This window comes from Narcine bancroftii, chromosome 14, assembly GCF_036971445.1.
Source record: "Narcine bancroftii isolate sNarBan1 chromosome 14, sNarBan1.hap1, whole genome shotgun sequence".
NCBI classification, from domain to species: Eukaryota; Metazoa; Chordata; class Chondrichthyes; order Torpediniformes; family Narcinidae; genus Narcine; species Narcine bancroftii.
In genome coordinates, this window is record NC_091482.1 from 70,812,464 (window position 1) to 70,825,808 (window position 13,345).

At 38.0% G+C, this 13,345-nt stretch overlaps 1 protein-coding gene across 1 annotated transcript in view; it reads right to left on the reverse strand.

Annotated features, from left to right (window-relative positions):
- Positions 1–2,002: 2,002 nt before the first annotated feature.
- igdcc4 (immunoglobulin superfamily, DCC subclass, member 4) overlaps positions 2,003–13,345 on the reverse strand; it is a 101,725-nt gene continuing 90,382 nt past the window's right edge. Inside the window, 2 exon segments of the mRNA XM_069911475.1 lie at positions 2,003–3,445; positions 11,018–11,246. Of these exon segments, the coding sequence (XP_069767576.1) occupies positions 2,798–3,445; positions 11,018–11,246 (877 nt within the window). The 3' untranslated portion in view covers positions 2,003–2,797.

A 13,345-nucleotide genomic window follows, 5' to 3' on the forward strand; every position in this document is an offset into this window, starting at 1 on the left:
ATTGAGACACACCTAAATGCAAGCATAATTTTTATTTTGCAAGTTATTACCCCATTCAGCATGGTCATTCGAGTTTGAACATTCCAACAACTGTGAAATTCAGCATCTCTAACTTAACCAAAAATAAATGTGTAAAGGGGGTGGGTCATCACCATTTGGTGGAGTTTTGTACTAATCCCACTCTACTTGACCCAGCAAGTATTTTCCCTTCAACAATTCATTCAATGAAGTTTTTGGAAAATTTCTTCTTCACTTTTTTTTTTGCCATTTACCTTAATTTGTGACATCTATTCATCAACCTTCCTAATAATGGAAAGACACTTGTTTGGGAAGGCCATTCACAATTGATACCTATCAATTCCTCTTAACTCTGTCCCAAGAATATTTTTCCCAGCTTTATCTCTGATTCTGTTCTGCTTTATTACTCCTTTACTATCTCATTGACCTTAATACACTTCCTGAACCTGACACTTTGAAACACGAAGATCCAAGGCTAGCCTTCCTAATTGGTTAACACAGATCTTGGAGTGCAATGTGGCCATGCCCAATTTTTGTCCACGAGGGGAACTATTAATAACTCCTTAAAGTATGCAGGTCTAACAGCTGATCAAGCTAATTGACAGGATTTTCTACAATTAATATTTATTGTTATTTTCTTTACCTGTCTAAATAACCTGGCATTCAATATTACTAGAATCCAAGTTTAATACACAAAAGTTGTCGGCCTTTGATTGCAGCATTGTCAGGATAATGGAATTACACATACATCCAGCCTTCACTCAACATAATATATAGAGGCACTAATGTACTTGACTAGCTCAAAAAGAAAAAAAAGGTTCCACAGGATTTAATAATTCAAGGAGTTGCAGCAGATGTGAGCTGAAGGCAGAACTAAAGCCATATTCTATCACAAGGTTGGCTATAAAAGTCATGAGAAGCAAATTTTAGACATTACAAGATAAGATGGACAAAAACACAAACATAGTCCACTGGGAGGGCACAATATGTGAAGTTTCACAGGTGTATTGTTTATTTGAAATATTTACTTAACCATCACCTACAAGGGTCGTGCAAATGTACAGTGTGGCAAAACCCAAGAAAAATGTGGCATTACAACGTGCACCAAGCGACTCCACAAAATCCATTGGCAAATATGAATATCTTGTTATAATTCAACAACTAGTGATCAGATTATTTGCAAACATGAAAACCATTATGAAAATCAATACAGCTGCAGTTATCAATATTCAATGCAGAGAGTCCAGATGTCAATCCTGGGCTATCAATCTATCTCTTGTACCAAGGCTCATAAAATCACTGTAACAACCAAGACAGATCCTGTATAGGGATAAAATGAGATTTACGCCACAAAAGATCAGTCATCAAGCACACTCGTCTGCTGATCTTTTTAAATAGGTGGGCGTGCAAGATGACAAATTGATGGCAATTTCAAGACAAGAGAGGATATTTGAGCTAGAAGTGACAAGTGCCATAATGTACCTTAATAATAAAGAATATTAAACTATTCAGATTCATTTTTAGTTAAATTAGATACACCACAATGCTACTTTCATGAGTCAAAAATATACTACTCTCTTCGTGTGATGAATGGAAGTGCGTGCTATACATGACAAATTTTCTATATAGATGTTCAATAGAGATTATGTACAGAATAAAACTTGTGCAGTACTCCTAAACTTGAGTAACTTGTGACACACCTTTTAAAGTCATTAAATATGCATTATTTTTTAAAATCAGTCTTCAATCTCAAAAATGAAGGCTATGCATTTTTATGTAATACAATATAATTTTGAAAGGATGAAATGTATTCAATTGAACAGAAAAATATGGCATTGGGACCTGTTAAGGCTTAATTTTCATCTTATAGGTAAGGTGGGTTCAAAGTAAGGCTCAAGTTTCAAATTTAAATTGATATCATCCATCTACAGTACTTTCTCCCCTCTCCCATCCCCCCCGCCCCCCCCCCCCCCCCCCCACCCCAGCAGATAATTCTTTTTCATTGCAATTTGCAGATCAGCATCAAGAATTTCTTCACCACCAATTTTGGTGAAAATTCCACTTGCATCTCTTTATTTTCCACCAACTTGTGGAAGACAGAGAAATCCAGAAGAAATGTTTCATTTCCAAGACAGATTTATAAGTTACAAACACACCTTCTATCCAGCCAAATCACTGATCTGTCAGAATGATAAAAGACAAACATAACTGGCACTCTCTCCAGAATCTCCCATTTGTCATATGGTATCAAAAACCTCTCTCAGTAACCTGGCATCCTTGACATCTGATTTATCTTGTGTGTGACAGATGCAGTGGGGCATAGTTGAAAAGGAGCATGCGCATATGTTTTTTTAAAAAAAAGTTATTTTTGATGTAGTATTTTATCAGCACGGTTGCTTAAGCACTTTCCAGCAGGAACAAAACCTGTGCAAAGGTAATGAAAATAAAACATTTATAAAAACAATCTAAAAAATTAACATACCACTCAATATTTTAAACAGACTTGAGGTAGTTCTGTTGTATCGAAGGTGAAAGTATTAAAAATGCTACGCTAAAACATAGTTTCACTTTATAATATTAAATAAGGGTAAGTCCTCTCAGAAAACAAAATTAGAACATTCCATCACAGAGGAGCAGGAGCCTGGTAACTGATCTCAGGTTCTCTCTTGACCCAGTGGTGTGGAAGGGATCCTTGGTGGATGTGGTAATAGGGCACTCGCAGAGTGTGTATTTGCAGGATTCAATCCAATATTTGGGAAAGTTTGTAGTATGTTGATGTTTATGGACACAAGTCTTTCTCAGAAACTGAGGTAGTTGTGATACTTGAGGCAATAAAGTGTTGAGCAGAGACATCCTTGCCTGCAACCAAAGGCTGACATTTAGCAGGGAGACAATCTGCATTTTTTATGCATGATGATTCAGAGTTTCTGTTTATTAATGTTAAACCATTAACTGAGCTTTGCCAATCTTCACTGCTCTGAAAACCGTTGCTGAGTCCATGGCATTCCACGGTCTTCATTTTGCTTTTTATTTGAGAAAGTAGTGATGAGTTATGTCGTAGCTCTACATCAATGCAGTTCATTACTTCATTTGCAACAGGAGAGACAGACTGGCTCTTAGTAGACGAAGCAAGGGTAAACATGGTCTGATAATCTTCTTTCAGAGCTTCAGCTGTTACTTCACCAATACACTCATTCTCAAGCTTTTCCATATTCCTCCTGTCCTCATAACGTGATATAATTTCGTCACTGGGTAGGCCATCCATGGACTCAGCTGTGCTGGACTTACTTTGAAGAACTTCCTCACTCTGCCAACCTTGGTTCTCAAGAGCAAAATATCTTTCAAGTGCTGATAATTCAGAATGAACAATGACTTCTGCTTCAACACGATTCATACCCAAATGGGAATTTTCTTTCTTTGTTGAACTCTGTGTGGAATTTGAAAACAAGCTTTATTATTTGGTTCTTCGAATCCTATCAGGAATATTTAGTTATTATGGCTTTATAATTAGGTTAGTGATTAGACAACACAAACTGCAAAAACATTCCATGAACTTCCACTCTTGGTGCATTTTAATGGCCTTGCTGCACAAGTCCCACAGGCAGTGAAAATAGTAGCTCTGTCCAACAATAACTCACTTGCCTGAGATGACCAATAAGCTAAATTGAGCTCACCTTCAAAGGGACATTTGAAAATGGTGAAATTTTGTTCACTTGTTACCCTCATTGGACCATGTGATGCTCTGGTAATAATGAGGTTGACTAAATCAGAGCAATGAGTCTCAATTTAATAGGTTAAACCAGTTCCAGACTTGAGGAAAACCTTTACTGCTGGAAATCTTTCAGAACTACAGATTCAGTCACCTGTTGCTCATCCTGCATTTTATCTCCTTTTACTAAAATATCAAGGGATTTACAATGAATAACATAGACATTGTTTAATTGGAAGTTTTCTCCTGAAATAACTGTGTCAAACTTCCTTTGAAAATGCAGGATCAATGTTACAACACGAGCACAGATCTGAAGAATTGCATGAAAAGCACACAGAGAATTCACCTGGCAGGTTATACTTCCCACGTTTTTATGCAACCAGTAATTAGTTACCTTTAAAGCACTGACCTATACATAAAAAAAACAATACCTGATACAGCTTTCAAAGAATTAAAAATAAATCTAACTTTTCTCCATTACAGAGTCTATTCCTTTTAAGGTTGATTAATTTATTTAAACACTAAATTTCCATGCTATTTCTACTGCTTTAAAGTCTTATGGATACTTGAAACATCAGATCCCCATTTATACTAATCCTTCATTAATCCTGTTGTTCTCCCCATGTTGTTATTATGTTATTCAAATACTACCCAATTCAAAAGTTTAGTGGGAAAAGCCTTTGGATTGGTAGCTGTAATAAAGCTGGCTGCAGTACCATCTGATGATTGCATGAAAATTCCAAATCTTTTTGTCTCGGACTGTATAAGACCTGACAGACCCTCTGCATTGTCTATGGCTAGTGCAACGTGGTTACAGCGCCAGCGACCGGGTCTCAAATTTAAATTTTGTAACTGAGACCAATTGTCTGATAAAGAGTTATACTATCTGGGTGTATTTTAGTTCACGTATAAAGGTTGCTTCTTTGGCAACTTTGGATGTTATCTAAGGCAACATATGGGATGATATTACACGACGACTGGGCTTCAGACAAAAGATGAGCCTTGGATGTCATTAGTTGGCCATTTTTATGCCGCAAAGAAAACAAACCTGTTCAGACTAGATTGAAGGAAAAAGACAATAAAGTTAGACTTTAAGTACATTAAAATCCTCATTATCTAGCATTCAATACGGCCTAATAGCCTGAATATGCCTGAGATTGTCTGATCTCGGAAGCTAAGCAGGTTCAGGACTGGTCAGTACTTGGAGGGGAGACCAGGTGCTGTAGGTTTCTGTGTGGGAGCTGGACAAAGTGGCGACTCTCTGTCTACTTTTCGGTGCACAAAAGTTAAAAGAATTTCATGTACTGTATATTTTTGCATACAAGCCGAGTCGTGAAACCCTAAAAAATTTCTCAAAAAGGGAGGGTATTAATTTATACACCAGATACACTTTTAAGACCTTAAATTCACCAAAAAAGAACAGATTGATGTCAATTCGGCATAAAAGTCAATGCTGGAAGCACATCCCCACCGCCGGTGCTGCCGATTTCCACTGATGGGAGCCGCCATAACTGTTCCTATCTGGGACCCTGAGATTGCTGTCTCCACTTCTGCTGAAGTTCCTGCTTCTGCCAGGAGCACGATATCGCTGCTCCAGCTCCATGGGCCGTCACCGCTGCTGCCTGGTAGGCTGAGGTTTTTTTTACTTACTTAATTTACAACTCTGTTACTTGCAATTGGGGTGGTTTAAAATTTTTTGGGAGGCCCAAACAGCCCAAAAAATGGGGGTATGCAAGATATACCATGAAACCCTTAAAATTAGGCTGAGAAATGGTCGACTTATATGCCGAAATATACGGTATGTTACATTCTAAATTAAGTCTTAAATGACAATAATGGAACCTTTACCTTTCAATCAATTGGAAACTCAAATAACTGGCAAAAAAAAGAGAGGAAATAAATAAATTCAAATAAATAAGACTTGGTGGAAGCACTGAAACTTTGTTGGTCACGCACAGATTTGCCCTGCTGAAGGAGCAATGTCCTCAAATTCTTATTGCTGTCGCCACTTGAATGGAGGTGAGTCAGGTTGTCAACACGAGGAAGATGCGCCAAGGGCCTGACCAGGACCCTGCATGGAGGTGAGTAGGGTTGCGCCAAGGGTCTGACCGGGACACGAGTGTGAAGAGTCGGTCAATGCTACTCTCCCAAAGTTTCTCCCTATCCCTGCCTAATAAGAGTCTTTATTTTTATTAGAATTAAGTACATTTGGAAGGCTTTATCTGTAAGCTTGGGGGTTAATTATGACACCAGCACAGCTAGCATAGCAGCTAGTGCAACCAGGTCTCAAATTTAAATTTTGTAAGCCACAGGAATTACTTGATTAAAGTGAACTTTATAAAATTAAAGACTACAATATTGATTTTGATAATTACTTTACATTTTGTGCTATCTTTTGTCTTTTAAACGGTATATTCTTAATGCAGGTGTATTAATTAAGCAGTGTAGAAGTGAGTCTCAGTCAACCAAAAAATGTGCATATCCGGCACCTGAGATTTCCTTTGGTGGCAGAAAATGGGGATTTTACTGTTATAACGATGGTGCAATGGTGTAAATTTCCAAAAAAAAACTTACAAACCTGGTTGATTAGAATGTTCAATCAGAGGAAAGGTTTACAGATCATTCATTCAAATCAAAGATCAATAGTACTGGTAATTGTTAACATACAAGAAATTCAAGCTAATTAGATGCACTTCTATGTTTCTCATTGAATAATGTAAATTTTGAAAATACTGATAAAATCAAGCTGATGAATCTATTGCTAACAAATGCCAAAGAACATGCAATTATAGCTCAGTTAAATATAAAAGGACAACTGTATATGACTGTGCAGTTACATTTCCTTCCTGTGATGATGTTTCTCAATCAATGATTAAACTGTACATTCCAAAAACCTTTATTATTTTTCGTTTCTCCCAAAAATGACAGTTAAATGTAATTTATCAGATTTCCTACTCAACAGTGATCACTATTGATATTTCTGCTTCCAGTAACCTCAAATGTAAATGTCTTGGATACGCCTGTCATTTAGACTAATACAGGTACCTCAGCAAGACAGAGAAATAGCACAGAAGATTTCTGTGGATTTTCCAAAATTATAGCCGTTAATGACCAGAATTTTTGTACCAAATCAATTGTTGGAAGTTTAACTTTTGTGTTCCTGTTGTATTCGATGCTTATTTCAGAGGGGTTTGGTTTTCATTGGAGCACCGTGCCCTTCACCATATTTAAATAGCATGGAATCATCTTAAGTTGCTACCACTTCAACATCATTTAGCAATTCGATTTGTAGATGAATTTAACCAGCGGTTGCTCTTTAGAGAGGAGATCTGAGGGCAACAATTTAAAAATATAGAGTTACCCATTTAAAGCAGAGATTAGGCAAAATTTCTTCTTTTAGAGGGACATTAATTTTTGTTCTTGAATTAGAGTTTTGGAATATTTTTAAAGCAGAGGCAAGTAAATTCCTGAGAGTTTAGCAGGAGTAAATGGAAATAAGTTGATATCCCGAAAATATCAACCATGATCTTACGAAATGTAGATCAGGTGCAAGGGACTGAATTGCTCACTCCTGCCCTTAATTCAGATGCAAAATATTTTCAAACCCAATGTACTGTCTGAGAGCCTGAAGAGGTGATAGTACGGTGCTGAACTTGAACATTGTTGGACCTGCACGCCTCCATTCAACTAGAATGCTTACCATCACTTTACTAAATTGCACATTACAGATGGAGAAATGCTAAGGTCGAGTGAAGTTAATTACAGTAAAACCCCCGATATAAAATATGTTAAAAAATCTGGAAGTTTACATTTGGCAAGATTTGCAGTTAGTTTGCCAATCACACAATACACAATCAGAAAATTCACTTATCTGGCATCTACCAATCCCCATAGGTGCCGGATACCAGAGGCTTTACTGTATTTACAACTAAATTCCCAACCTCTTACTACCACAATATTTACGTAGGGCAGGTACGTTTAAGTTTCCAAGACATTGATAAAGAGGCATCTGTATTAATCATGTCATTGAATGTCTGGGCAAATGGATAGACTCTCTTTTATTATAGCCAAGCACTTGTATGGGAAGAATGCTACTTACCACTTTTCAGTCTACACCCAAATATTGCTTCATACAGGTACGGTCTCATTCATTCAACTTAAAAATTATTAGCAAATTTTTCCATTTATTACCTTATGAAGGAGAAAAAATTTATATCTTTTCCTTTTTTTGAAGCTATCTGTGCAGATTCCATTATTAAGTAATATGGGCTATTTCAACATAATACAGTATATTTCCGATTATCCAAAAAACATTTTGCCAAAATTCTCAGTTGTCTTGAGAAAAATTTCAGTGACGAGTTGACTATTTTTTTCCTGCTGTGCTCAAGTGGGACTCTGATGTGCTGTTAGCACCATTTTGAATCCAAGAGAGATCTCGAGTACTCAAGGTAAGAATTAAACTTTATTTCACGATTGAAAAACCTTCCCTTGTTCTTTGTTGTTAAGATTGGAGTGGGGACCTCGGGCTCCTGGGCAGGTTTGGCAAAAGCGGTGGGGAGGTGTCAGGGATCCGACTGGGGACCTTGGGCATGTTCAGCGACGGCGTTGCAAAGTGTCAGGGATTCGAATGGGGTCCTGGGCAGGTTCAGCGACAGCAGTAGGAAGGTGTCAGAATCGGCAACGGCTGATATAAATTTCTGCTACTTAAACTGGACCGCTTAAAGCTATTTCTTAGTTATCCAGAAAATGCTGTTAGCCGATACACGTCCGGTCCCGAGCATTTCAGATAATTGGAAATGTACTGTAGAAGCAGTTTTCATTTTGGCTAGTTGGCAGAAATGGTGAATTGACTGGAAGAGAAGATACAAGCCTGCATGTTTTCAGTGACTGCTACAAGGATTGATGTCGTTCTTTACAGCAGCCCAGACCCACAGAGGGGATAAATAAATACAACACAACTCTGCAGTGGATTTCAATTAATTCAATTCTAAATCCACATGCACTTAACCCTGCTCTAATTCCTATCTTGAAATTGTTTTGTTTATTCACAAGGATAAGCTTGACATTACAAATGTAAATTGTAAGAAACAAAAAGGAGCTGACCAAGGAATAATCAGTAACATCATAATCCCATGAAAAGGAGAATTTCCATGGAAATCAGAAATAAAACATGAAAGTTTGCAGACACCGAGGTTGAAGTAAAAACTCAGCAAGTCAAACAGTGTACTTTATGTAGATAAAGATAAAGATATATAACCGAAATTTCGGGCTTGAGCACTTCATCAAGGTATGGAAAAATATTGGCAGGCGTCCGAACAAAAAGGAGGAGCTGTGGAGAGAGGTGTGGACCCAAAGGCTGGAGGTAATAGGTGGAGAAGGGAGCGAGGGCACAGCAGCAAACAGGGGGAAGAGGGATGAATAGGTAAATAGAGAGGGGAGGAGGTTGAGAGTTGAGGGAAGGAGAGGAAGGGAAAGGAAAGAGAAAGGAGAACAGGTTATCAGAATCCAGACAAGTCGATGTTAATGCCATCTGGCTGGAGAGTGCCCAGATGGAAAATCGCCTGTTGTTCCTCCAATTTACGGGTGGTCTTGGTGAGATAGTACATGAGGCTATGGACAGACATGTGAGTATGGGAGTGGGATGCAAAACTGAAATGGTTGGCCACTGAGAGGTCAGTCACTGATGCAGACAGAGCGAAGGTGCTCAGTGAAGTGATATCCTAGTTTGCGTCCAGTCTCTCTGATGTAGAAAAGGCCGTAAAGGGAGCACCAGATGCAGTAAATCAGTCCTGTGAATACGTGTGAAGTGTTGCTTCACTTGAAAGACCTTTTTGTGGCCCTGGATTGTGGTGAGAAAGGAGATGTGGGTGAAAGTGTGGCACCTCCTGCGGCCACAGGGGAAATTGCCAGAGGGGCAATTAGTAGGGTGGGATGAACAAATGAGGGAGCCATGGAGGGAGCATACCCTACGGAAGGCAAAGAGTGGAGGAGAGGGGAAGATGTGTTTGGTCATGGGATCCTGTTCTAAAGGTCAGAAATTCCCAGAGGATAATGTGTTGAATGTGGAGGCTGGTGGGTTGGTAGATGGACAAGGGGAAATCTTGTGTTTGTTGCATCGAGAGAGAGAGAGAGAGAGGAGGCCAGGGCAGATGAGCAGGAACTGGAGATGTGGGTGAGGGCTGAGATGGTGGTGGTTGAGGGGAAGCCATGTTTGTGGAAGAAGGCAGACATCTCAGATGATCTGGACTGGAGATAAAATTGGAATAAAATTGGAATAAACCGACTCATACCTTGTACATTAGATAATCAAGTTTTTGAAATTTGGTCTCTTAAAGGGATCAGATATTGAAGACTGTTATGAGCAAGGGCAATTGATGTAATTTGATCAACTTAAGAATAAATATGGTATTCTTAACAATATGTTATCTTGCCACTTTCAAATCAGAGCATACTCAAGTGATAAGCTGGGTCCAACAATATATTTACCAAAGTGTAGCGATACATGGTCTTGTGATAAAGTAAGATCTTTTTGGCTGGAATTAGGAAATATTTTAGAACAAATTACAGGAATCTAATTTCCACAAAATCCAGAATTATTTTTATAAGGTAATATTATAGGGATAAGAGCTAATTGAAATGAACTAGATATCAGTTAGAATTTGTTAAAATTGCATGAGCAGTTGCTTGGAAATCTGATTCACATCTAAGTTTGGAACAATGGAATGGGGAATGAACAGTTGTGTTCTCTGAGAAAATTACATATAATTTAAGGAAAAAATATATATTTTTACAAATTTGGTGTCTATCTACAAAAAAAAGGATTAATATTTTAGATTTCTCAATGTTTTTCTTAGCCTCCAAGATCTGCATGGAACCCCATTAACGATGAAACAGATACAAGTTTTAGACTAGGTGGATCTTAACACTTTCAGCAGACCGTTTCATTCTTATTCCTTTCTTTGTTTCCATTTCTAACACTTTACTCTTTCCTTTCTTTTCTTCGGACTGTAGGGGGTGGGGGGAGGGTTAGGGTATTATCATCATGTATTTGACACTCAATATATTATATCTGTATTTTGAAACCTATTTGAATGCATGTATGGTTAAAAATTTAAATAATTTTTTTTTTAAAAATGGAAGATGAAGTAAATGAAATAAAAGAAAAATACTTTTCCTTTATCACACCTCCCTGCTCTTGGTTGAAACTTTAGTGCCATCTTATGCAATGTTAAAATGTAAATTAAACTCTCTTCTCCCACTTTGTCCATCTGATGATTTAAAGTTAAATACCTTTAATTTCATCTGAATGTCATCATCTGGAAGACTCGAATCCTTAAAGATTTGTACTTCAAGTTCAGTGATCTCAGCAAGTGGCAAGGATACATCTTCACCCAAAGTAGACATTAGTGTTTCAAGCTCATGTGCATGGGGAAGGGCAACATTGTGAGCTGAAGAGGCTTTCCTTGCCCTGCGGGAGTGAGAATATTCAGTTGTCGGATGGGACTCAACACCTGGCTCTCTGTCAAATAAAAGGATTTACAAATTCTTCATTTATACTTTTCTTCCAGCATCAAACAACATCAAACATCAATTCCTGTTGTGTTTTTTTTCTGAAGAGACACAAATAAGGTTGGGAGTCTTTGGAACTTGTTGCCACAGGCAGCTGTGGAAGCAAAGTCATTGGGTGTATTTAAGGTAGAGGTTGACCAGTATTTGATTAGTCAGGGCATCAAGTGTTACAGGATGAAGACCAAGGAGTGGGGCTGAGTGGGAGGATGGATCAGCTCATGATAGAATGGCGGAGCACTCAATGGGCCTACTTTTGCTCCTATATCTTGTGAATAAAATAAAATATATAAAAAACTTTTACTTTGATGTTTTATACATGCTAATAGGTGGCATCCTGTGATCAAGTCCTTGCATGTTATACCAGAGTAGTAAACGGGTCACAAGAAAGGAATCTTACGGATGCAAAAGCCTATGTGAGGGAGAAACAAACTTATCTCAAGCAGCTCTTATATTTTCCTGATGCTTATTCTATACTAGCCTATGAACCTAGCACAAGAACTTGAGCAGAAGAGCAACATTTAAACTGCAACCTGCAATGTTTGAAATAATACATTTGTAGCAGCTACTATGATAGAGCTACTGAGAAAAAAGCAATCACACTCTAGGCTAGTCAACCAAAGACTAGTTTATTGAAGCTTTACAAACAGCTTTTATTCCTTGCCTGTCCCAGGCTCCACAGGACCAGCAAGTTTAAATTGAGACTTGTTAACGTCCCATGCCTTTCAGCAGGGGACCCAGCTGATCAACGTGCTGTCCCTTGGAACTCAGTACCGCTAGCACGCCAGCCCTTAGGTAATTCAGTGTACCGCTCTGACGGTCGCGGTTTGCATTACCCCGCTGAGCGCCCTCTCAGCCTGCTACACAGCTGCTACACATTCACTATTTACATGATACAATCAAGACAAATATCACATTTTCAGTAACGTTGCAAACTTAACATCTTGAAACGCAATTAGTAATTAAGTTATCCCTGCCTTTAATACGAGTTATCATTAAATCATATTCCTACAGAATTAGACTCCAGTTTAACAACAGTTTATTTTTGTTTTTCATTTCACTCAAGAACACTAAGGGATTATAGTGATCCCTGAGCTGTGCAGAGACAAATATTGAAATGGGACAATAATTCTTTTTCTTTGTTTCTCTGCTTCTGCAAATCTAACTTTTTCTAACTTAAATTGCCTTTGTTTTCTCTCTCAAATTTAAGTCTTTCTAATTCAATTTAGTCCACTAATGACTGCTGCTCAAGGAATTTACTCTTGGGAAATTATTTTAACTCCCCCTCTTCTATATAGTGTTGTCCGGATCTCAGCCTTTTTCATAGATGGTTTTACCTCAAGAAGTTCCAACCTTCGGGCAATATCCATCAACTCATCCTTTTTCACCCCCTGCAAACCCACAGAGGATGGCAACTTTATAAACTCCTAACATCCATTGCTGTTGTTTTCCCACACACATAAACCTTTTGATTGGGTTTTAAAAAGGAAAAAAAAAGGATTAAATTCTTTTTTTTTTTAAATTGAAAATCTATTGATCACTAAGTTCCAATTTTGATGCGATCCCAGACAAGCCTCCAATTTGTTACATCTCAGACCGGCAGCAATAGAAATTCACCAAGACAGTGTCATTTAAAAAATAATATATTTTTTAATTAATACTTAATATAACATATTAATTAACTGATCTAAACATAACCTCCAACTATGCATGAATATACGCGTGTGCGTGTGTTCGATACCCAAACCATTACAGCTTAGGCACAATTCTGGAAAGTCATTTCACAGTTCAGTCTTGGAAATTGTGTTCAGAAACTCAGGCTTTGAAATTGAGTAATTACAGAATGACTGGGATTGCTGAAAACTCAGGATTCCTTGCTGAGTTTCCTGCAGAGAAATATCCTCTTGGATGAATAGTTGTCACAACTCCCCTTTTCCTTGGTGAGGGGAAACAAAATGAGTGACTTCCACTATACTTCCAAAAACCCTGCCAAGGGTCAGTCAAATTGACCTTTCTTTCTTTCTGTCACAGTGTTGTTCAACAATTCCCGAC